Source organism: Macaca fascicularis, chromosome 7 (assembly GCF_037993035.2).
Source record: "Macaca fascicularis isolate 582-1 chromosome 7, T2T-MFA8v1.1".
Classification (NCBI taxonomy): domain Eukaryota; kingdom Metazoa; phylum Chordata; class Mammalia; order Primates; family Cercopithecidae; genus Macaca; species Macaca fascicularis.
This window is the reverse complement of record NC_088381.1, coordinates 44,017,246-44,044,001: the sequence shown is the minus strand read 5'-3', so window position 1 is coordinate 44,044,001 and position 26,756 is coordinate 44,017,246. Positions and strand designations below refer to the sequence as shown.

The 26,756-nt window shown below is 36.8% G+C and overlaps 1 protein-coding gene across 2 annotated transcripts in view; it reads right to left on the bottom strand.

Annotated features, from left to right (window-relative positions):
* Positions 1-26,756, bottom strand: part of IQCH (IQ motif containing H) — a 256,827-nt gene that overhangs the window by 184,461 nt on the left and 45,610 nt on the right. The window contains exon 5 of one of the 2 annotated variants that reach the window (XM_073996115.1): positions 19,743-19,963. The exons of the other annotated variant lie outside the window; for it this stretch is intronic. Coding sequence (XP_073852216.1) covers positions 19,826-19,963 — 138 coding nt within the window. The 3' untranslated portion in view covers positions 19,743-19,825. Of the gene's footprint in view, positions 1-19,742; positions 19,964-26,756 lie in introns of those variants that run through there. 2 annotated transcript variants of the gene reach the window in all.

Below are 26,756 nucleotides of genomic sequence, written 5' to 3'. Positions count from 1 at the left end.
CTTGATTTCTCTCAAAGACAATTGGCTATTTAAAACAAAAATTATTATACAGTGTGCATTTTATAATATATGTAAAGTAGATGACAACGATAGCACAAAAATTGGGAGGTCAATAGTTGCAAATTCCTTACATCTTATGTGAACTGGTGCAATATTAACTCCAAAGAAACTCTAGTAAGTTAAGGATGAATATTGTAATTCTTAGAGCAACCACTAAAAATAATGTAAAGAGGTATAGTTTAAAAGTCATAAAAGATTTAAAATGGAATATTAAAAATTATTTAAAAATATGTAACTCTAAGTCAGTCAGAAATCAAAGAATAAGGAACAAAAAATGGATGGGATAAATAGAAAACAAATAGAAAGATGGTTGTGATAGCCGCAGGAGACAGATAAATGCTTAGGCAGATGGGGTAGGTCCCCAGTGAAACCCGACCTTCAGGCTGAGACAATTTAAAGCCTAGCTACAAGTCTCAGGTAAATCCTTGGACCAGATGGAGAACCTTTCTTCCCATTTGGTGTGCTTTCCACTGACTGATCCCCACCCTTCACCTATTTTACATATACCTAGCCTTTTCTAATTGTGTTTTTACATTATCATGCCCACCTTTGAGTGGTGTTTTCCCTTTAACCTTTTTTGCATACTCACAAACCAATCGGCACACACTCCCCATTCTGAGTCCATAAAAAGCCCTAGACCCAGCCAGATTGGAAGAGAAACCAACTGCGAGGGTGGGGAACCACTCCTCACATTCCTTGTCCACTGAGAGCTGTTCTGTGGCTCAATAAGATGTTTTTCTGTCCTCCTCAACCTTCAAATTGTTACCATAACCTCATTCTTCTTAGATGTGGGACAAGAGCTTGGGAACCACCTAACGCAGGCAAAGGGCTGTACATAAGTAACCTAGGCAGGCTGAGCGGACAGGGCACCTCCAGCGTCAGGGCCCAGGGCTGAGCAAGGCCCAGGGAGGATGTCGCCAGTTGTGGAGGTCCCCAGTCAGCAAAGCAGACAAGGAAAGTCCTGTGTCAGTTGTTCTAAATCAAACCATGTCTAAATTTCATTAAATGGAAATTAACTAAACATTCTAAAAAGCAGAGATTATCAGACTGAACTTAAAAAACAGGACATGATAAATGCTACTCTAAGAAATGCATTTTAATTTTAAAGACACAGGTTGAAAGTAACAACAAAAAAGACTGATATACCATGCAAACAGTAAGCAAAAGAGAGATGAAGTAATTATATTAATATCAAAGTAGACTTCAAGACAAAGAGAATTATGAGAGAGGAAAAGAGATTTTTCTTAAACAGATGAAACAGATGAAAGAGTCTTAAACAGATGTAAGTTTCTTATAACCAAGAAAATACAACAATAATAAATGTGAATGTCTCTAATAATATTAACACAAAATATGTAAAACAAAAATCATCAAAACTAAAGGAAAAAATAGACAAATCTTCAATTAGAGGTGATGATTTTAAAAGTCTCTTCTCAGTAATTGGTAGAACAATTAATTTTTTAAAAATCAGTAAGTATATAGATGTGCTGAAAATCATCATCAGCTACCTGGACCTAACATTTATAGAACACTACAAACCAACAACTGTAGTATATACATTCTTTTCAAATGCACATGTAACATTCACCAACATAAATGATATCCTAGGCCATAAAATAAGTTTCAATCAATTTCAAAAGATTGAAATTATACAGAGTATATTATATAGTACAGATATGAATATGGAAAGGGAACTAAATGAAAAGTTTCGAAGTGTGAGTGGAAACAAAGCTGGGATTGGTTGATTCAATAACCTGGAGAAAACAGTGTTGCCATTTGGCTTCTGATAAAAGCCAAGGTACTCTGCTGCCAAAGCTCAGGACAGGCAGGGCCTAAGGAAAAAGAGAGAACACAGAAAAAAAGAAAGAGAAGAGAGGGAGAGAGAGGAAGGAAGGGAGGGAGGGGGAGAGAGAGAGAGAGAGAGAAAGAGAGACAGAGAGAAAGAAAGAAAGAAAGAAAGAGAAAGAGAAAGAAAGAAAGTAAAAGAAAAAGAGAGAAGGAAGGAAGGAAAGAGAAAGAAAGAAAGAAAAGGAAAGAAAGAAAGAAAGAAAGAAAGAAAGAAAGAAAGAAAGAAAGAAAGAAAGAAAGAAAGAAAGAAAGAAAGAAAAGGCACACATAGGATCACAATTTGCAGAGCTGGAAGGGGTTTTAGGCTGATAAAAGGGTAGTTAGCAGCAGAAGTGACAAGGGGGATTGTGAACACAGACTTAAAGAACGTGGTGAATAGAAATGACTGTGGAGGAAACTGCAGCAGAAATACTATTTTGAACACACAGCAGCTATCTGAAGTGAGGGCATCTGCATGCCTCACAGACCCCATACAGCGCATTACATAAAGTAGAGTTATTATGATGTCCCAATCCCCCACAAAAAACAGTTAACTTATGGTAAAACGTGACTAACGAAGCAAAGTATGTAATGTAGTCTAGAAATTTTTCCATTAAAATTGTTATGAAATCCAGCACTTAAGCAAAATTTCCCAAAGTGTGCTCCTCAGAATATAGTTCTGTGAGCTATTCTGCAGAAAGGGACTCTGAGGAAGTTTGGGAAACATTGCTAACTGCATTTCCTCTTCTTAAAGAATCACCTGGACTCGGGAAGGGGAACATCACACACCGGGGCCTATCATGGGGAGGGGAGAGCGGGGAGGGAGTGCACTGGGAGTTATACCTGATGTAAATGACGAGTTGATGGGTGCTGATGAACTGATGGGTGCAGCACACCAACATGGCACAAGTATACATATGTAACAAACCTGCACATTATGCACATGTACCCTAGAACTTAAAGTATAATTAAAAAAAAAAAAGATTCATAAGGCACATCAGCGTGTTAGTGACTCCAGGTGGCTTAATGGCATAAAAACCAGTCTGACTCTCTTTAACCTCATGTTTCTCAATTTTATGGGACCACAATACTCTTTTTGCGTGGAATACCTATTAACATTCCAAAGAACCAGCATTCTTTGGGATACATTTTAGGGAAAAAAATGATCCAAGGATTGACACATAGCTAACAATGATATTGCTATAATTTGTTAATAGGAGCCCATTCTGTAAAGCTATTAATAAAAGACAAGTGATAATTCGATTTTACATAAAACTTTTCTTCAAAGGAGCTTGAGACACACTGGACCCAGAATTTTCTGAGGAATTCAGGTTGACAAAAATGTAATGATTCCTTGTTGCTATTTTTTCTCACTATATTTAATAACATTTATTTGTGGTATTCCAACAGAAATTGTAATCTGGAAAAGTAATTACTAGAGAACAAAGTACTGTCCATTTCACTTACATGACTATTACATTTCATAAGAAAAAATGTGTATAGTTGATACCACATGAGAAGAAATGAGTGTAAATGGTAGTCGTTTCACTTAAGATCTAAGAAAGACTTTGGGAATGAATTTATCATTTATTATAATAATTTTTGCTATTTCTTTTTATTCCTTATTACAGAGCAGTGTGCCACTCTCTAGGCATTTTCGTTTAAATACTGGCTGGGGTCATAAGTGAAATAAAGTTTGGTCCTCATTTACCTCATCCCAGCAGTTCGGTTGGCACGCAGCTGCAGAACTGCTGGGGCTCTTTTTATTTAATTTGGCATCCCTTCCTGAGCAGTACTGAGACTTTTACTTCAATGACTCCACTGGGCTTTGCCATAATTTCTATGCTGTATCAGTAAAGTCTGTGGAAGAGATGCCTAAGCAAACCTGAAAGGAGGCTAGGAGCGCTTACAGTTCAGGTATTTTTGCCGAAGTCAATGAAGGGATTAATCTCAGATACAGTCCATTAAAAAAAAATTAACTCGTTTAGTAATGAAGCGAATTTTTAAGGAATATTCATTCGATCATTTTAATATTATATGTATATGTCTGTGTGTAAGAGTTTGTCCTTTTCACAATTTCTCTTCGAATAATTTTTCTAGATTCTGAATCAGATTGTCAAAAGAAAATATATCTTCAAATTCTGAAAGAGCCATATGTTAATTATATGACTGGAAAATTGGGAGTAACAATGTCTTTAATACGCTCTGAGTATTAAAAGTAGTAACAAGTAAAAGTGATGAGGACAAGTTGCATATTTTGTTGCATACATAGAAAGCACTCAACAAATGCTCTGTTGAATGCATAAATTGACAAAACAATACCCTCTGTGAATTTTATTTCCACAATCAGTACAGAAAACAGTTTCATCTGGTCTGCTTTTCTGTCCCACATGTCACGTGTCAGTGGTCACGAATGGGGAAGGAAGGAAACCAAAGGAAACAGACTTCGATCAGAATTACGGATGGTCAGAACTAGAAGAGATCTTAGAGATGATTGGATCCAATACCTCAAAGTGACAAACACACTAAAGCCCATGAAATATAAGTGATTTGCCCCAAGAATATGACCTAGGAATTAGTGTGAGGTCTACGATTGGAGCCTAATAGAAACATGGACTTTTCTTGTAATGAGGATTGTCAATATTATATGAGGTTATGATGCTGAAAAAAAATCTTCCTTTGACAAACTTGAAAAATAGTTCTCTTTTTAATGGTTTTCTACCCTCCCTCCCTCTCTCTCTCTCTTTCTTTCTTTTGACAGAGTCTCGCTCTGTCACCAGGTTGGAGTGCAGTGGCACAACCTCAGCTCACTGCAACCTCCGCCTCCTGGGTTCACGCCATTCTCCTGCCTCAGCCTCCCTAGTAGCTGGGACTACAGGTGCCCGCCACCACGCCTGGCTAATTTCTTGTATTTTTAGTAAAGATGGGGTTTCACCATGTTAGCCAGGATGGTCTCAATCTCCTGACCTCATGATCCGCCCGCCTTGGACTCCCAAAGTGCTGGGATTACAGGCGTGAGTCACCACACCCGGCCCTAATTTCTTTATTTCTTCTTTTTAAAACATCTTACTTTAGTTTAATCCATCTGGAGTTTTCTTTGTATAGAATGCAAGGTTAGGATTTAATCTAATGTTTTTTTCCCAAATCATTAGCTAAGTGACTTGGCACCATTCATCTAACAAGTCCTCCCTTTCCCATTGACTTACAGTGTCACCTTTATTACATTCCAAGTTATTGTTTACACTAAGGTCAATATCTATGCTGAGTTTTTTATTCCATTGATCTATCAATTTTTCTACCCATAGAAATAATTATTGTAATTTTATTATATGCTTTAGTAAGTGGTATGAAAAGTTCACCTTCATTAATCTTCTTTAGGGAAAAAAGAAACGAGGCCTTTTGCCTATTCTTCAAGATGATGAACACTAGCAAGTTGAAAAAATTAATATTCCATGCAAACCAAATAAAACCCATATGAATTTTGATTGGAATTACATTGGACATAAAGATTAATGTGGGAAGAACTGGCATGCTTACAAACATTTTCCTTCTCAGGAATATGATGTATCTTTCCATTTATTCAAGTGTTCTTTGATGTTGTTCATTAAAGTTTTGGAGTTTTCTTCACATAGGTTCCCCACTTTTTATGTGAAGATTATTACTAGTTACATGTGTTCCTCATTAGAGAGGGGACTGTGGAGAGGGAGAAGAGAAAAAAAGAGAAAGAGAGAAACAAAAAGAAGAGAAGGGAGAAGGAAGGAAAGAAGCAAGGAAGGAAAGGAGGGCAGGAAGGAGGGAGGTAGATCATACATCCAAACATGGAAAACAAATTCATTTAAATGTTCATAATAATTATCACTAGGTGGAGGGATTGAGGTTATGTAATTTTTTTATCTTTCAACCCTTGTATTTTCCAAGTTTTCTTCAATGAGAATGTGAAAAAAGTGTTATAATCAGAAAATTGGGCACGGGGGTGAACAAAGCTTCATGTTTGCTTCCTAAAGTCAGCTGCTATGTTGCCTACCTGGGCCTTGGGCTCACTTCCAAAACATAAGCCCTAGGATTGTGCTACAATCACCTAAGGGAAGTTGTGTGTAGGGCTTGGGGGTAGGAAGAAGGAGATGGAGAGATGAGAGAAACACAGCTGAAAACCATGCCCATGAGACTAGACAGACCCTCCCTGCCCTGTCACTTCTCTATAGAATCCTTCCTCTTCAAACATTCAATTACATTTTATTGAATTAAATTAATCATTTATTGAGTACCTTCTATGCATAATGCATTTTGTAAAGTACCCTGGAAGATATGAAAGTGAAAAAAATATGGTTCCAGGAGATCTAACAAGAGGAAAAGATACAAACTCCCCTTTCAATTCAACGTATACCACGTGAATGCTTTAAAAGGATGCTATGATGGCCTAGGCAAGGGAAAATTCCTTCTACCTTAAAAGATCTGGATAGACATTATTATGGGAAAAAAGAGGGCTGGCCAGGTGTGGTAGTCACACTTGTAATCCCAGCACTTTGGGAGGCTGAGGCGCACAGATCATTTGAGGTCAGGAGTTTGAGACCAGCCTGGCCAACATAGTGAAACTAAAAAATACAGAAATTAGCCAGGCATGGTAGTGTGCACCTGTAATCCCAGCTACTCAGGAGGCTGAGGCAGGAGCATCACGTGAATCCAGGAGGTGGAGGTTGCACTGAGCCGAGATCGTGCCACTGCACTCCAGCCTGGGCAACAGAGTGAGACTCTGTCTCAAAAAAAGAAAAAGAAAAAGAAAAACTTAACACAGTTCTCACTTGATTATACGGGTCTTTAACAAGGTATTACTCAAAGTCACATACAAATAAATGCAAATTTATATTGCATTCTGACCAAGTTGGACATTATGTCTGAGTTAGAGATATGAATGTAGTTGGGGAAGTTTTCATCTTAAAAGTACTAGCTCATCTTCTTGTTCTAGTCTTTGAGTTAATACAGCCTTTATTAAAGATTCTGATCTTTTACTTCTGTCTCAGACTGGGGCAGAGAAATTTCTTCATCAAATTCCTTGGTCATTAAGCAATCTTTGACTGGGCTGGGCCCAGATATGTCCCTCAAATGCAGGTCAAAATCACCACCCTCAAAGCTACCTGGAAGGTAGTATAGAATAAGGATAAAGAATGCTAGGTTGAAAGCCAACTGGTTGAGTTTGAATTAACATCCTTCGACTTTTAGCTTGTGTGAGTTTGGGTGAATTTTATTAACTGGTTTTTACCTCAGTTTCCCCAAATGTAAAATGAAAGTAGGAATAGTACTTGCCTCTTAGGGTTACTGTGAGGATTATGTGAGATAATCCATGTAAAGTGTACTTAACAGCATGCACAACTCAGACAAGCCCTCAGAAATGTTAGCTATTGCTTAACACTTACACAGTATTTATCCTGAGTATGTAGTACCTTCCAGGTTAACATGCAGCCAAGAGCAGAAGCACAGTTAGGTGTCCTGCAAGTGTTCAAATTAGAAAGTAGAAGTTGCTGAGAGATTTACCTTCCCTTCTGACAGGTTCTACACTTTAAGCTATGGGTAAATGGAATACTAAACCCAAGATGGTAGCAAGTTAGTGATAGGTAATTTCCCTGGGATTTAAATGTTTAGATTAAATGCTAATTCCATAAATTAGATGACATGATAATTCCATAAGATGATTACAGTTTGAAAGTCCTTTTCTGAAAAAGTAAAACCTCCTGCTCAAAATTATGGTTATGTTAAACTAACCCAGTATTAGGTATGGAGCATACTTTTAAATGAGTGGAGAAGACAATGCCACTGCTCTCTTGGGTCGCTCTTTTCACTATACAACTCCTCCCGATAACCTTCCATAAGGGTCAGCCCCATCTTAAGTGAGAAATAGAAAAGGGCATTTTGGAACTCAGAAAATTGAGTTTTCTTAGGAACAATCTTAAAGTGGTTAGGTCCCCAGGCAAGCTCATATAATGTATTAGTATATCTGAGCCTAACCATTAGACATATCTGGGCCTCTCACCAGCTACACAAGGAGAAAGGAGAATTATTTTTCTCTAAAAGTAGCTCCTAGTGGCTTTGGGAGCTAAGGCAAGCAGCATTTCTTACCAAGAAATCGCCCAAGAATACTTCCCCTATGGGTTGGTTTCCTCTTGTGTCTTATTTTTCTTTCTCCTCCTGATACATTCTGTTTGTTTCAGCCAGGGTTTCTCTCATCCTCTGGATAGTATAATTACTCAGATAGGACGTATAAACTAGTGACAAGGAGATGTGTCACCCCTTACCCCAACTCGGAGTGTTCAACTAAAAAAACGGATACATGATCAATGTGGTCAGATCCATGTAGAAGCTGACTTAAAAGATTCCAAAAGGGAATGTAGTCTAATTGGTGTTATCAAAGACATAAGACATCAGCTGAAGGTGAGTGGTATTTCATAGCAGGAAATTAGTAAAAAGGAAGGCAAAGATTAAGAACACAGGCTGTAATATCAGATAGAGCCTGATTCTGAGTTCTATCACTTACTAATTGAATGACTGGAGAAAGTAACTTAATTTCTCTATACTGAAGTTTCTTTACCAGTAAGATGGAGATAGTATCACTCATTCCATGGGGATTGTGATATAACATAATGCACATAGTGAACCCCAAGCAGATAGTAGCTATTAATGTTTACTATAAAAAGTTGAATTGGAGAGGCAGAATTTCTCAGTATCCATAAAGCACTCACTTTACAGGGATGTATTCATATCCTTCTGGCAAGTGTAGCTTCACAGATGGGTGTGTCAGACTATAAAAGTGTGATGCTGCTGCTCACCATGAAGATTGTCCAACTAATTATCTTAGTCGGTTTCCCTGTTCACTAAGCAGCCTTCTAACTGGATTCTGTGTAGCTTTCTAATAAGGAGAAAATATGTGCATCAGATCAGGCTGATTTGAACATTCAGGTCTGTTTGACCATGATAGCTCTCCTTAGAATACATAAAGTGGCATTTCAGTTTGTACATCAGTCTCTTGTGAGTTCAGCTGTACCCAAGAGATTGACTGACTCTGGCAAAATCAAATCTCTAATCCTATGAAGTCGAGGGTTACATCTTGGGCTTCACTAAGGTATTAGGGCTCTATCTAAGTTGCCAGTCAGCTGCCTACAAGACATCAATGCTATCATACCTAAAACCATACCTCTTCCTGTTTCTTAAATTGTTGACTTGCAAGACAGGAATAGCCTAAAGAATATTTTCTTTGAACTACACAGGGCTTAAAAAAATTATCGGATCACACATTTAAAAATTAGATTTCACAAAAAAATATAAGCATGACTTTCCAGCTTCTTTTGGAAACCCAGTCACAAAAGGCTAGAGCTAAGGTGGCTGCCTCCTGGAGGGAAAGCCTGTCTCCTCAGTTCAGTACTCCAGTAACGTGGACCTAGCCTTTACACTCAGTCATTTCAGTAACGTATTATCTGCCGGACCCAATACAACTATGCCGTGACTCCTACTTTAAAAAAGAACAATTTGGACATTTTCTAAGGGATTTTACTGCTTATATAAAAGAAAAAAATGTCAGGAAGTAAAAAAAAGCCTGTTCCATGAATACCACTTTTCCTTTTCTTTTTTTTTTTTTTTTCATTTAGCACAAAGAGATGATAAGTTTGGAGACACACCCATATTTCAGAAAACATTTGGATTAAGATAGTCTCTTGGGCATTTCTGTGCATTATTAGACTGGGACCACAAGGGAGTTGGGGAGAGGGTGAGAGTGGGAGAGGAGGCTCATACTGTCCAGTGCTGAGGCTGAGATATGGCAATAGGAGAGTTGGGTGGGAGATGGGGTCAGAAAGTGTGAGGAATCAACCATTCCCACTCTCTATCCTTTTGTCTTGCCACCACTTCTCTTGCCCGAACAAGTCCTGCTTTTAGCTAATGTTGGAGAGGGGGGTGAGAAGTAGGGATTAGAGATGAAGTTACAGGCAGAATCATTAGTAGTAGTGGGGCATACAGCATTAGGACAGAAAGTAAGAGGGACTGAGAGGAAATCCCAGCCATCCAGTTAGATTGGCCAGTTCTGAGTGGCCATTTATATGAAAGGGACAGAGAGTTGTATGTAAATGGTCAGGGGAAGGTGCAGCCTGTAGAACTCCAATGAGGCAGTTTTATGATTATCTAACAAGTTCAGGAGATAAGGTTATTCAACAAAGTACTATTGCTTTATAGCCAAAGGAAGAGAAAATAAAGTTTAATAACTAATGAAGACATCAAGGAATAGAGATCATTCAAAAGAATTCTAAAGTTGCCCTTCAGTTAAAGAAGCTGGAGAAGTGATCTAACTTCAGAAGCTGTCTGCCTTAAGCCCTGCCTTTTATCATCCTGACTGAAAATCACACAATTGGATTTCAGGGGCCCATTCAAGGCCATCCATCAACTGGCCTCCACAGCCAACAACATCTTTTGGTTTCTACAACTTCATTAGGCAAAGCTCTAAGCCATCCTCCATTACCCTCACTATTCTCTACCTCGGCCTGTGCTTGTATTGCTTCTGGTACTTAAAATGTACACCACCTCTCCTTTAGTCTTGCCCATCAGTTCCTCTAAGGCCTATCTTAAGGCTTGCCTCCATCCAATTACATTGATCCTTGAGAGACTGGTGGTTCCACAAGGAACCAAATGAGCATTAATCTGGGAGTCACATAACCAGGACTGTGGCCCTGATGATGATTCTGAAGTAGCAAATTTATCTTTTCAGTATGTAGATGAAGAATTTGTCTTTAGAGACTAAGTGGTATACCTATGTTAACTTGGTTCACAGCACCAGAATTGAGAGCAGGATTGAAAACCCAAGTCCTCTGATTCTCCATCTATGGCTCTTTCTACTAAATCATGCATGGTTGTTTTCAGACCATGATGCCTTAGTTGCCAACCATAAACTGATTTATTATTCAAGCTGTTGTGGAAGATAGAGATGGAAGTAAAAAGATTATATAATCTTTTTATATAAATAATCAATTACATAAATCTGGTATTTTCAGGTCATATTGCCCAAACTTTATAGCCTAATGAGAGGAATCTCTTCTAAGTAAGTATCTTCTGGGTTTACTTTACACATTCTGTAGTGTAATTCAGAGGCTAGGCTTTTAAAGAAAGTGTAGGGTGAATCAATCTAGTCTATGGGCACTTACTTCTATTCTACCAAGGAGGTTCTAAAAGGCTAGGAATGTATACTTGAATTCAAGTACAGTTTAAGGTACAATGTGTTAGAATACTGGAGAACACAGCAATAGTATTTATTCATCTCAAGAACCTCTCAGTAGATAATTAACCTGGACCATGATAAAAAACAATCCTATTAGTCCCATTTTTCTTGTGGCTAATGCTATAACACTACTTGCTGTAGTATTTTTCCTTTGCTTCATTTTAAACAGAACGCTTACTATATTACTGCAAGCATTACCACTTTTGTAGCTGCTCCATTTTCCTCCTTGCAATAGAAAAGCAACAGTAATTAGGCAAAAGCATAAATTTTATATTTTTACTCAAGAAGGTGTAATTCTTATAAAAATCTGGGCTGGTATTGTAGACAATATCCACTTTTTCGTAGTTTTTCCGCACTACCAACTAAGAGATGTGGATATTTCAGCCATAAAGGATACAGGGTTTTTAGGATATGTCTCTGTTCTGATGCATACTTTGTCCCACACTGGATTTTTGTGTGAAAGAAAAGATGTATCACAGTTCTACTTTTGGGACATCATGAACCCCTTTGTCAGTCTGGTGAAGCCTACGGACCCCTTCTCAGAATAATCTTTTATAAATGGATTAAATAAAATACATGGGAACCTATTATACTGAAATGCAGTTCTACCCACGGACCCCTGTACCCTAAACCTGTCATAGGTGTGACACAGGTCCCTCTGTCTACCTAATTTTTGGCTTTTCAAAGTGGAATTAATTTTGAGGTTAGAAACACTATCTCTCAGTATGTAGTCAAACAAATACTCCAGTCCAAGGCCCAAGTCATAAAGTGAAAAGGCACAAAGTAAAAAGTATATCATAAGGGAGCAGGCCTAGTCCTGTTAGCAGGTGGCTGCCGACCTGAAATGATTTCAGAGCAGTGCAAAGGCTCTCTTCCTGGATTCCCCCAAATCCCTCTTCTCTCTGTCCACTCATGCTTGAAATCCCTTAATAGAGCCTAACTCCTTTGTTTTAATTAAGTAGCGGATTTGCTCTTGTTAAAAAATAAATACCTATAGGAGAGGTAATACTTGATGCCAAAGATTTGCAAATTTATTTTCAGCAGTAGAACAAATTTTTCAAATGCAACCTTAAATAGAATGCTGATATATAAGTAAATGCAAATTTTATAAGAATTTAGTATAATTGCATATGTCAAAACAAATATAAATAATATAATTGCATATAGTATTATGTACTTATATGTATATAATTATTACTTAAATATAGTATGTGCTTACATTATATATTTATTATATAAATATTTATATTATATATTTATTATATATGTATTTATATTATATATTTCTGATTATAGCAATATAAACCAATCCTGGAAACAATGAGGCTGTTTTGATGAAGACAAATTATGAAATCAAGAGTTATAAATAACTACAGTCTTACATCTATCACAGAATGCAATGTATTTATATATTTTATTTTGCCTGCACAAGATGTGGAAAATCCAGATGTGAATAAGCAATTTCAAAAAGCTAACAATTTGTTATGGCAGTTATAATCTCAGAATTTAGTTCAATTAAAATGATCCAGAAACTTTAAAATAGTAGAAATTTTTTGTTTCAAAACAGAGTCACTAACAATGTCTACCAATTGCTTACGTTCCTTGATAATTAAGGATTAGTTGTTAAGTAGTCAATTGGGGGATATTTGACAAATAGATTCCATAATTAATTTGAATCCTGACTCCGCTTGCTTACTATACAACCTCAGGCAAGTAGCTTAATCTTAGTCTCAGTTTTCTTATCTATAAAATGGTTATAAAAATGGCACCTGCTTAGAGGTATAAGGGTTAAATAAGATAGTATACATAAAACAATATGTTAAATAAGATAGTATACATAAAACAATGTGTCCGGCAAACTTAATAAATGCTACTATAATTAAAGGGCTAAATTACCAAAAATATTTTTCAAATGTGTCATGTAACATTTTAGGATGTTCTATCATATCCCATTTAAATTTCTTTTCAGGTATCTCACCACCCTTCTCTTTCAGACAGTCTCTGAGTTTCAAAGAAATCTAATTTTGTTTTGCATGTTGAGTCCAAATTTTGACATTATGCTTCATTGTTGACTTTTATCTGCAGTTGTAAAGAGAGTAACATTGCAACCTTGCACTGTCAAAGACTGTATAGCTCATTTCACATCATGTAAGAACCAACCCAAACTTAAATCGAGCAGTGAAACAATCTGTGATGCTATATTATCATGATGTGGCTATATTACTGTAATTGTACAGTTGACTATTATGCTGTGCCAAAAGTATGCATCAGAGAACTTGCCTGGCTTTTAATTGATAGTAGCACACATGTGTTCTAATACTAGTACCAATTAATGTTTACTGAATGATTACCAGGAGTCAGGCACTGCTTTACGACCTTCACACATATTAGCTTATTTAATCTTTGCTTATTTATTTGTATGATTCTTATAGGAGTGTATATGAGCAGATCTGAATTTCAAAATATGACTAGTACAAAGTTACACCCTATCTAATAAAAAACACCTTTATGGGAAATTCAAATGTACACACACACACTCAGAGTAAGCCTGAAAGTACAAATTAACCCACGGACGATCAAATGATCGAAAGCATTAAAATTTGGCATCAATTGAAATATGTAGGTATTGTTCTTTATTATACTTAAAATGCTTAAATATTTATCATTAAAAATTAAATACAAATTAAATGCTGAGAACCCCTCTGAAACTCACTGGAGTTCTCTAACAATTTGAAAATGAACATTAAATCCTATTACTCACTTACACTAGGATGTAAAAAGAGCCAAATCAGATTCTTTTCTAAAAGCATAAGGGTGAAGAAGGAAATGAGAGATTTTTAGTACTAATTCATTTTTAAGGAAGGTAAGAACCTTATTAGGTACCCATTATGTGCCAGCAGTGTTAATATATTATCTGTATTCTCCATAGCACCCTTATTTAGTAGGCATCATTATCCTGACTTGACAAAACAGGGAACTCAGGATCTGAAATGTAATTTGCTTACCTAGGGTTCAGTAACTGCAAAACAGCAGATAGGACCCAAACTCTGATCCATCTCAGCTCCAAGCCCCTCCCAGCACACCAGATTGCCTCTCCATCTTGCTTCCCCCCGTTCATAAAACAGAAAAATGAGAATGAGTGAGACAGAGTAACCTGCTCTTGGAAACACTAGTTAGTTAGTGGCAAGGCTGCAACAAGAGTCCAGTAGTACTGGCATTTCACTAGGTAAATCTTATCAGATGGCCCATGGAGGGGGTATCCTGTGCAACTAGGCCTACTAGGAGCCAGCAAAATCATTACTTCACTTCAAAACTCAACATCAGTCTATATAGCTTCAGAGCAGAGACTAGACAGAGGAGGGGACAAATCAGTCCTGTCCTTAGTACCTATTATGTGTAAAATAGTGCTTGGTAAAGGGGAGGATTTGAAAAACAGACAAACAGAACAGACAACAAGGTTCCTGTCCTCATATCTGTGTGGCAAAGAAAGCATAATCATGTAAAATATTAAATAGTATCCCTGGAGGAGACCTCAGCAATATTCTGGTTCCCTCCCTGGACCCCTACAATAATGTGTTTTAAATGACAGTATAAAACAATGGCACAATACAATATATGAGACTCACCAATAGTAATAACTAATATTTTTCAGAACACTTCTTTGTACCAGGACCTTTGTTAAGTGCTTTGAATTATCTCATTAAAAACTCAATACAATCCTATGAGAGAGATACATTTATTATGGACATTTTACATGAGGAAAGGGAGACTGTTTCTGGGAGATCCCAGTCTAGTAAGGATTCACACCAGGCAGTCTGACCCAGAACCACTATTCTGAGAGCTAAAAAGTGGTTTCAGTTCAGCACGGGGTTGGTTTGGGAATGCATGCAGGATCTTGGCAGAGAAGCTCAAGAAACATACCACTGTAAAGAAATTAAAATAACTCGGCCAGGCGCGGTGGCTCAAGCCTGTAATCCCAGCACTTTGGGAGGCGGAGACGGGCGGATCACAAGGTCAGGAGATTGAGACCATCCTGGCTAACGCGGTGAAACGCCGTCTCTACTAAAAAAAAATACAAAAAACTAGCTGGACGGGGTGGCGGGCACCTGTAGTCCCAGCTACTCAGGAGGCTGAGGCAGGAGAATGGCGTGAACCCAGGAGGCAGAGCTTGCAGTGAGCTGAGATTGCGCCACTGCACTCCAGCCCGGGCGACAGAGCGAGACTCGGTCTCAAAAATAAATAAATAAATAAAAAAGAAATTAAAAGAACTCACTACTGTTAGATTTTTTTTCTGAATGTTATCTGACAAGGCTATAGCCTCTCATTGCCTCTCCCTGCCCCCAGAGCAATGGGCTTTAGTGAGACAGCCATCCACCAGCCAACATTCCATGGCTTTCCTCAGCTTTCCCGTCACTCCAAACCAATGCAGAATAGAAATTCTAAACAGCAACAACATACAAAGGCAATACACCACCACCTCCACCACCACCACCACCATCACTGCCATATTGGTGGAATACATTTTGTAGGCTGTGAATCAGGAAGGACATGAAAGTCATTCCTTTGTTGAAAACTCTTTATCTAAGCAACCTGAAGAGAAAGCTCTCTTAAAATGATGGGAGTGGGATGTTGTGCATGCCACCACAGTCCTTGGGTAATGACTGTATGTCATAAATAGGATATGGCATTTCAGAATGTCTTTAAAGCTATTTCCTTTTGTTCAACTAATTTAATTTACCAAATGCTCCTGGGAAAAGGGAGGGGGGCCAAGATGCTGACTCCACATTTCCTGAAAAATCAACATTTTCTTTTTAAACTGCTCTCAAAGAAATTGCATCTGATTGTTGTCTGCTGGCTCCCTCAAACTCTACCTCTGTCAAAATTCTGCCCCAGCAGGTGTGAGAAAGAATAGATGCGGAACTTGAGTGAATACCCACATCTGTTTTTGGAAAAAGAGAACAGAAGCAGCACAGAAGGAAGTAAAAGAGATAATTGCTGGCTTGAACTACAATACATTTTACTTGTGGGCAGAGGGCCAGCTTACAGCAGGCGGAACATGCAGGCCCATCTTATTGGAATTCAGGGGTGGGCCTCCACTCTTGTCCGGAGACAGCTGTAAACCAGCAGCCCATAGCATCACAATCAGGCACTGAGTTTTGTCAAGGAATGCTGATACGTACAGCAGCAGCTTTGTCTGCCTCAACTGCACCCCTGCCTGGTGAAATGACAGTCAATCTCTGATTCCAGATGACAAGAACTGGATAAAAACTTAAAACAAATGGCGACCTTTCAAAAGATTAATTTGTTTACCAACAAAATGTTCCCTCTTTGTCATCTGAGATGGGGGTGACCTTCACTTTCCCATATCTAGCCTGAAAGGATGCTGACTATAGTCATCTGTTAAGTTAACTCCATCTCAGCAATTATTCCCTTTTTTTATTTTTAGTGACAAGAAGGGTTTATTAATTCACTCTGCTTCTTGTTATGGTTTATAAATGCAACAAGCTCATTCTGAATTACTGCAGTGTAACATCAATTTGTTTAAATCTAATTCTGCTACCGTTGCCAAATTATGTTGTGACTGTAATTGTGGCCATATGCATGGGCTTAAAACACAATCATGTTCTGAAATCGCCCTTCTTTCTCCACTCCCACCCCCTGCCCCCACCCCTTACTTCTGGTGCTTCTTCTAATCATTTGACATTAACACAATTGCCTCACTTTCTATCACTTTATCATTTCAGAAATGAATATGCTTTCAGTGAGAGAGAGATTACTATGTACACCCCAAGTGAAACAGTAAAGAATGAAACTATGATTTGTGAAGTGTGGTTGCTACCCAACCAAGTTAGTGGAAAACACTGCATAACATATGACTCATAAAATCTAGAAATCATAATAGTATTAAATTCAACCTCATGAATAAATAAAAGATTCTAAGTTTACATTGCATTATATATTTATTTATTTGGAAAGTGGGACCAAAGAACTGGTATAATTCTACAGCAACTCATATCTTGCCAAAAAGAAAAATGTTTTTATGATTCTTTTCTAGGTCATAACAGTTATAATCAGAGTTATTTGTGCAGCAATTCAAAGCAATGTTTGGTTTGGCTATTTTGTTATGCATTCATAATCGTTCTTTTAAAATTCATGTTAACAGATACATGTTTCAAGCCTTTTAAGAAACACTTTTTATTTAAAAGAAATAAATCAAAGTCAAATTTTCTGTAGATCTCTTAATGCGTTATATTATAAACTCTAACTGGAACTAGATGTCAGTGAGGAAATGTGAACAGTACCAGGGATTTCTTCTTGTTTCCACATACCTTTGAGGACCTACTAGAAAAAATGTTAGAAGGCTGTTTGTTACTATTTGTCAGACTGAAGATATTGAAAAAACCACCAGTGAGTCTCACTTTTAACACGTTTTTGGTAAATTGATTTTACATAACAGAGTCACAGGATATACAATTTTCAAGATAGTTTTGCAATATGAGTATGTGTGTGTGGCAGGGGTTATATGTGTTTTCAATGCACTAAAATCCTTGCATCAGCCTCTTATTATCAGGAGGAATACACCACTTCCTAAGATTGAGAAGATACCAGCTTCTGGGAACAAATAATGGAAAGTGGCTACATATTCACATTCGCTCTGTCAAAAATGTCTAAGGTTATTTACGGGCTTTTGACAAGCTGATCAAGTTTCATAAGAAGTAAGGAAACACATGGCCCTCGGCAGCCAAATAATAATCCCCTTCGAGTGTTTAGTTCTAAAATGATTAGCTTTGATGATGCCTTTCTAATTAACTATACATCACAATGCTAGACACATTACTCTAGTTTGGGTTAGTGCTTTTGAAATGATTTTTATAAGTGGTAAATCACAACTGCATTTATCCCCAAATGCTTTATATGACTGTTTAAAACCAAATACCTGAACAAACTTCTTTCACAGTGCTTTTTGCACAATGCTGCTGTTTTGTAAATCCAAAATGAAAATACTGTTTTTCAGTTAGTACTACCATACAACTATATCAACACAAAATGATAACTATTTGATCAAAAGGCTGACAGTTTGAAAAAAACATACATAATATACATCCAATTTTAAGTTGCTCTGGTGTAGATATTTATGGCATCAAGTTTGACAGAAAAAGGAGATTTAATACAGTAAATGAACATCTATTAGCTATATGTCATAAAAGGCAAAGTGCTTTCCCAAATTCTCTTTGCTCAAAGTATATAGATACAACATCCAAGGCATTCATTCTATTTGGAAATTGGAAAAATATATAATTAATGACTAAGAATCTGTCCCAAGTTTTGGATATAATTTTGAAATCTCTATTTACTTAAGTCTGAATCTTCATTCAGATTCATAAAGCAAAGCATAATCCTTTTTAAATCTAGAGGTATGCCTTTTAAAACTCCAGTACTCATCAGAAAAAGTTCGCATGAAACACAACAGTTGCCTCAGGCTACAAAGCCTCAGTACTCCTCCAGCTAAGCCAATATTAATTCTAGATTGAAGAGGAAAACCAACAACAACAAAAGAGAAATCTGCTTCTGTCTGTGTTGCCAGAGAAATAATATTTGTATTTCAAGAGCTTTGGGCTCATGGGAAGCAGATAAAAACCCTTTCACATTATTCACAGTGACATTTTAAATAAAGTTTCAGCAGGAATAAAAATATCTAACTTTCCGGTTATTTCTTAGGCTATACAAGTATTTGTAAGATAAAGTGCTCTTAAACCAAACCTGTTAGAATAACATAAAGCACATATAAAGAAACTGAAAATACATTTCAGGGTTACATGAATGAAGTAGGCAGTTGAAAATGTCTATGTAGGAAATTTGGAAGATTAATCTAAGAGACTATTATGCTAGTTAGAAATGGCTTTGCAATTTAATTCTAACATTAATCTTGCTTTTAGTTTTGATTTCACCAAGTCATACATTTAAGAGCTTTTGAGAGAAGCCAAAGGTTAAAAATATATTTACAAAAATAGAGATGTTACCTCAGTAATTGTTTTCAGTGTTAGAAATGATCTCAAATTAAATAATTTCCCAGTTAAAATGAAGCACTACTCTTAATTCTCCTAAGAAAACTCCACAACATGGAAAGAGTACAATCCTTGCTTTAGGACAAGGTAGCATCTAGTCAATGGCAAAAATGGGCGTCAACTCTGAGATCTCTTACTGCAAATCTACATTTGATTCTTTTTCCCTCTCATTATTTTGCTGACATAAAGGATTAGTCCCTGCTTACCTCAGCTTTAGAATAATATTCTCAAATATTTGTACATTATGAGAGTATATACAAGTGAAGAGGATTCTGTGCTGTTGTTTTATTTTGATTTTTCTAGTGCTAAGCCTACTATCAAAGAAATACAATATTTAAAATTTCTCTATTTATTCTTTTTGCTGGTAAATTATTTCCTCATTAAAATTATGGTACTAGATTATTTAGGAATATCAAATAAAATAGAGAAATCTGAATGAGCTACAAATAAGTCTTTAAAATAGGCGTACATTTTCTTAATCATTGATAATTACAAACAGAATGAGAGCCACTCCATCTCCAAAAAATTCCAAAGACAAAAGGATCACAATCTTTACTTAATATCTACATTACACCTTACACTACTAATAAATGACTTTTATTTCTTAAAAAATAAGAGCTCATTAAAACAACTCATTACTTACACATGCTTTTCTCTGATTAATATATGGTAAACTGATTCCATAGTTCGCATTTACAGCAGCTCTGTGGTGGATGTTTTCAGGATCCTGCATGATTTTTACATTCAACCCTATCTTTCGCTGAAACAAAGAAACAATGAAACTTTCATGCTGGATGAACAAAAATGCTTACTAACATTTTATATCCTCAAAGGAGTTTAAAGTTCTCTGGAAATAATTATTTTAATGAAATTCTCACTGGAAAAAAATATATTTGGATCTTTTATTTAGGCTGCTAATCAGTCCCTTTTATTCGCAGAAAAGGAACTTTCTATAGGTTTTCCTCCATATATCCCATTGCTCCCACAAATACATCCTCAGACACATTTTCTCAAAAATAACGCTGGAAGCCAACCAAGGTGGGCAAAGGACTAGATAGAATACCTGGTCTTAATTTATTTTTAGCTTTCCAGGTCAAGGATTTTGCTAATGAAATCTATACCACAAATACACAGGCAGAGGGCTCCCTTGGTCTGTTAATGTGGCCACTTTCCTCCAGGGACATTTACAGGTAAATCTCAATTTGGGCCTGGTAAATTTACAACAAATTTATCTACTCCTTCACAGAGATTCTGTTATCTGCAAGAATAATTTATGCTTTCATTAGGAAAAAAAAAAAAAAGCCTCTTGTTTGAACCACTTATTCCTCATTTTAAATAATTCAAATTAGTTATCATTGACATGCTTAAAAATAAACCATGAGAGTGGGCCATATAGTGGTGGTGGGAAGGGGCACTAGATAGTTGTCAGGACCCCTAGGTGCCAGCTCTCCTCTCGACTGCTCTGTGTGACCTTGGGTAAGTCACTTCACCTCTATGGAAGTCAGTTTCTTTATTCGCAAAATGCATGTTAGACTTGATGGTCTCTTGAGGAACCATGCCCGAGCTTTGGGATTCTATGATTTTAGGCTAAAAGATAATTTCGCACGAAGGGAATATGGTATTATTAATAATTTCTAGTCTTTTGTGATTTTAAAAATTGTAATACAATGCATATACCATAAAATTCACCCCTTTAAAGTGTACAATTCAGTGGTTTTCAGTATATTCCTACAACCATCGCTGCTATCTAATTCCAGAACATGTGCATCACTCCAAAATGAGACCTCATACCCATTAGCAATTGCTCCCCATTCCCTCCTCCCACTAGTTCCAGGCAACCAGTAATCTACTTTGTGTCTCTACTGATGTATATCTATTCTGGACATTTCATAAAAATGGAGTCAAAATATGTAGGTTTGTAGGCTTTGTAACTTTTTTAAAAGGAGGTTAGAAGTACCGTGAGCAACTTAACTGTTTTCCCTTCAATTAAGTGTCTTAGTTTTGAGGGTGATCTGACGCAGTTGTTAAAATGGTTGTAGGAATCAGACAGATTTGTTCATGATCCAGCTATTTCTTTGACATAAGCATTCATAAAGGGTCTGTGCCTAAGGTCAAAGTGAAGAAGAAAGCTACAAAAATATCTACAGAATGTATGCTAGATAAGCATAGATATGTCTAGGTAAGGTCTTTCTTAACAGATATTCTAAATCTTCCTTTTACTTTTTAATAGCATGTTTGTTGTTGTTGTTTTGAGATGGAATCTTGCTCTGTCACCCAGGCTGTAGTGCAGGGACACAATCTCCGTTCACTGCAACCTCCGCCTCCCAGGTTCAAGTGATTCTCCTGCCTCAGCCTCCTGAGTAGCTGCGATTACAGGTACATGCTACCACACCTGGCTAATTTTTGTATTTTTAGTAGGGACAGGGTTTCACCATGTTGGTCAGGCTGGTCTCGAACTCCTGACCTCATGATCCACCTGCCTGAGCCTCCCAAAGTGCTGGGATTACAGGTGTGAGCCACCGTACCCGACCAATAGCATTTCTTAAACCAAATCTCCAAATAACTGTCCTCAACTGTCTACTTTATTTAATCTGGGCAAGAATACAGGATTCAAACAAGGCATGTCTATTTCCTTCTCCTTGAGGTACATGTGGTCACAAAAGTAATGTCATACCTAATTATAAATGGCTTTTCTTCTGTGGGTAACACTCACAGCACTACTCCAGGGTTTTTGCATGGAAGCAGATTGCCTCTTCTATTGAAATTAATACCTGAACATAATATTTTCCTTCTTAAACGTTCAGAATAATTGCTATTCTACCAAGGATTGGGAAATTGCTAATATGTATTATATTGACTGGATCTGGGTTTTTGTAATTAGGGTATCTTTAAAATGTGTGTATTCTGGATACAGAATTGATGGTAATAGCTTCATCTATTATGTCTAAGCTGTTAGAACTTTTTAATTATGGGATTATTTGCTCAGTGGGCCATAGCAGTTTTCTTAGTTTTATCATGCTCCATCAAGTTTGTGTGGTTATAGGTCTGGTATAGGGAGGAAATGGCCAAATACAGAATCACTGTTAAAACTGGCCTTAAAATCCTGTAGTGTTCTGCTTATTGTTAAATTCTGTAGCACTAGACATAGTTATTTCTGAAAAGAAATCAGTATGTAAATAGAAATCCAACAGAAATGATAGATGTACTATCAATTCTTTATTGTTGGGTTCTAAAGCAATGACTTGAGGTTAAAAGATAATTTAAAAATAGTAACGTTCTCATATTTACTATTTTGGTACCAATGCTTGTGTATACCAAAAGAGTAATATGTAGCACACATGATTTAATTGCTCTTTTCAAAAACACTTAAAAGGCATCTATGTTTAAAGAATATTAACATAATCATACGAGCATAGTGGCTCATTCCTGTAATCCCAGCACTTTGGGAGGCCGAGGTGGGTGGATCATTTGAGGCCAGGAGTTCGAGACCAGTCTGGCCAACATGGTGAAACCCGTTTCTACTAAAAATTAGCCAGGCATGGTGGCGGGCGCCTGTAGTCCCAGCTACTTGAGAGGCTGAGGCATGAGAATTGCTTGAACCCAGGAGGTGGAGGTTGCAGTGAGTTGGGATCATGCCCTGCACTCTAGCCTGGGCAACAGAGTGAGGCTCAGTCTCAAAAAAAAAAAAAAAAAAATTAACATAACAAATATTTCACTGAAATTCACTACCAAATACATTCAAAACCTAAATTTGTCTTACAAACCATCTATTGTGATATATGGGAAAATACTTACAAACATATGCTGTATTATGAGACCCAATAATAAGGTTTTCAAGAAAATCAATTATAGACTTCAAAAACAAAAATAAAATTAATCATTCCATTAAGCAGGAAAGTATGCTCTGGAAGATGATCATTTTTTACCAACAGTAAGATAAATATCAGAAATAATTTCAGAAAATTTTAGTAAAATGGTCAAGAAAAGATATCAATGTATGTAATCTATCTTGAGTCACTAAACAATCTAAACTTTGTATTCTCTCCTTTTGATGGTAATTACAAGCAGATATATCAAATGTGACTCTCATTCTGACTTTGGTTTGTAAGAACAAAAGTTATTATCAGAGCCAATTACTGTTTTACCTACATGGCTGCACAGAAGCAGGGAGCTCAATTTTCATCTCATCAGTGATTTTGTGGTATTTATTTTATTACTATGCCCACAAAGCTATATAAGAAGGAAATAGCTTACGCTATTAAAACTAGGGTTGGAATATAGGAGGCTAAGGTTTCTTTTAGAAGAACTTCTGAATTAAAAACACTAGGCAGCGTGTAATGCCAGCTCCCCAGACATGGGTAGACCATAAAATGACACACATCTGAGCAGTAGATCCCACACAGAGTAATCAAAATTGAAATGCTTCACAAACAAAGTTGAGAGAGGCTATTTACTAAGTTACAGTATTATCAACAGTGTTTGCTGCAAGTAATGTCTTCTAAAGTGGATATTGCTTAATATCATATTCCCACTGGTTGAAGACAGCTGCTGTTTAGTCTCAGAAGCAGAGAAAAGAAAAATACAAAGAATTTAGTCACCTTTAACACTCATTCTTTCAATCACTGTCTCATGTAATACAAAGAACAATAGACGTCAAGTCCTGATTTGAGCTGTGTGATCTAGATTTCTCATTTGTAAAACTGGGTAGTAACACTTAGCTTCATAGGGTTGTTTATGAAGTTCAAATGACTAATGTACGGTTAAGTATCTTATAAATTATAAAGTACTATTCTGGAGCCAATGTGAAAGAGGCTCCCACTGGCCCCAAAATAACGATTACAATGGATTGAAACACTTCAAACATATAAAAATCCATGAGTTCTTAATAATATTCTCTTCCCCTCAAAAACCTAGTTGATAAAATTGATAAATTAACCTAAAAATTGATAAATAAAAGAAGTAATTAAGCAAAAAGTAAGTAATTAAAACTGGTTTTCAGAGTCACCAAAGAGTTGCTAAAGAAAACTTCCTCACAGAGGCTAAAAAAATGCAAAGGAATGATAGAATTCTAAAAATCACTACTTTGTAATTCCTAATGAAATAATGTATTAAAGCAAATATCAATGGTTGCTAATATCATTAAGTGAAAGTTTGCAGAGAATTTTATAAAAGACAAATAAAATTTTAAAAGACATTATAAAATTTTATAAAAGACAAATTCAGCTGATAATTCTCATTGATCAGTCTTAATATTATTAAAAGACAAAAAAAGAAATTGCCTCTTGATATGCTATAAAAGAAAATACACAGGCACTGGGTATAGCACCATTGTACAATAAGAAGTAGTCCTGCCAAAAAGACAGAATCTGAATACAATCAAGCTTCTAGATAAAACTACCAATTTACAAGAGATACTAGGGACAGAGGAACATGTAAAATGGCACCACGGGATTGCAATCAGATAAATCCAGACTGTGAGAAGAACCTATATGACAAATGACCTGGTTTCTTCAACAAATAATTGACATTAAAATTTTTTTATTTTTAATTTTTGTGGATACATAGTAGGTATATATATTTATGGGGTATATGAGCTATTTTGATACAAGCATATAATGAGTAATTACATCAGGATAAACAGCCATCACCTCAAGCATTTATCCTTTCTCTGTATTACAAACAATCCAGTTATACGCTTTTATTTTTAAATGTACAATAAATTGTTGAGTATAACAGAGTGACCAGCCAGTGTCACCTTCTTTTGATATACTAGATCTTATTCATTCTATTTAACTATATTTTTGTGCTCATTAACTATCCTCACTTCTCCCCAAGCCCCACACTACACTTCCCAGCCTCTGGTAACCGTCCTTCTACTCTCTATCTCAGTGAATTCAATTGTTTTAATTTTTAGCTCCCACAAATAAGTGAGAACATGTGAATCCTGCCCTTCTATGCCTGGCTTATTTCACTTAACATAATGATCTCCAGTTCTATCCATGTTGTTGCAAATGACAGGATCTCATTCTTTTTTTTTTTTTTTTTTGGCTGAATATATTCCATTGTGTGTAAGTGCCACATTTTCTTTATCTATTCATCTGTTGACGGACACTTAGGTTGCTTCCAAATCTTGGCTAGCGGGAATAGTGCTACAATAAACATGGGAGTGCAGATATCTCTTTGATACACTGATTTCCTTTCTTTTGGAAATGGGATTGTTGGATCATATGGGAGCTTTATTCTTAGTTTGCTGTTGTTGCTGTTTGAGACAGATTATTGCTCTGTCACCCAGCCTGGAGTACAGTGGCACAATCTCTGCTTACTGCAACCTCTGCCTCCCGGGTTCAAGTGATTCTTGTGCCTCAGTCTCCCAAGTAGCTGAGATTACAGGCATGCACCACCACACCCAGGTAATTATTGTATTTTTTAGTAGAGATAGGGTTTCATCATATTGGCCAGGCTGGTCTTGAATTCCTGGCCTCAAATGATCCGCCTACCTCAGACTCCCAAAGTGCTGGAATTACAGGAGTAAGACACCACGCCCAGCCTATTTTTAGTTTTTTGAGGAACTTCCAAACCGTTCTCTATAGTGGTTCTATTAATTTACATTCCTATCAACAGTGTAGGAGGTTTCTGTTTTCTCCACATACTTGCCAGGATTTGTTATTGCCTGTCCTTAGATAAAAGTCATTTTACTGGGGAAGATAATATCTCATTGTAGTTTTAATTTGCCTTTCTCTGATGATCAGTGATGCTAAGCCACCTGTTTGTCATTTGTATGTCTTATTTTGAGAAATGCCAATTCAGATCTTTTTTTTTTTGACCAAGTCTCACTCTGTCGCCCAGGCTAGGAGTGCAAGTGGCATGATCTCAGCTCACTGCAACCTCCACCTCCCAGGTTCAAGCAGTTCTCCTGCCGCAGCCTCCCAAGTAGCTGGGATTAAAAGCTACGACATCACGCCTGGCTAAATTTTGTATTTTTAGTAGAGACGGGGTTTCACCATATTAGCCAGGCTGGTCTGGAACTCCTGACCTCAGATGATCTGCCTGCCTTGGCCTCCCAAAGTGCTGGGATTACAGGTATGAGCCACCATGCCCAGCCTCTTTTGCCCATTTTAAAATCAGATTATTAGATTTTTTTCTCCTAGAGTTGCTTGAGCTCCTGATATATTCTGGTTATTAATTCCTTGTCAGATTAGTAGTTTGCAAATATTTTCTCCCATTCTGTGGGTTGTCTCTTTGTTGATGGTTTCTTTTTGCTGTGCAGAAGCTTTTCAACTTGATGTGATCCCATTTGTCCATTTTTGCTTTGTTTGCCTGTGCTTGTAGGGTATTACTCAAGAAATCTTTAAATGACATGTTTTAAACGAGGGAAACTGTTTAGATAAAATGAAATACAATTATAATGTGTGGACCTTGTTTGCATCCTGATTCATGCAAACAACAGTAGAATGACAATTTAAAGACAATTGGGGAAAATTGCACATGGACTGGGAATTATACAATATTCGTGAACTGTTGTTAAGTTTTTGGCATGATGGAGGGAAAGATGG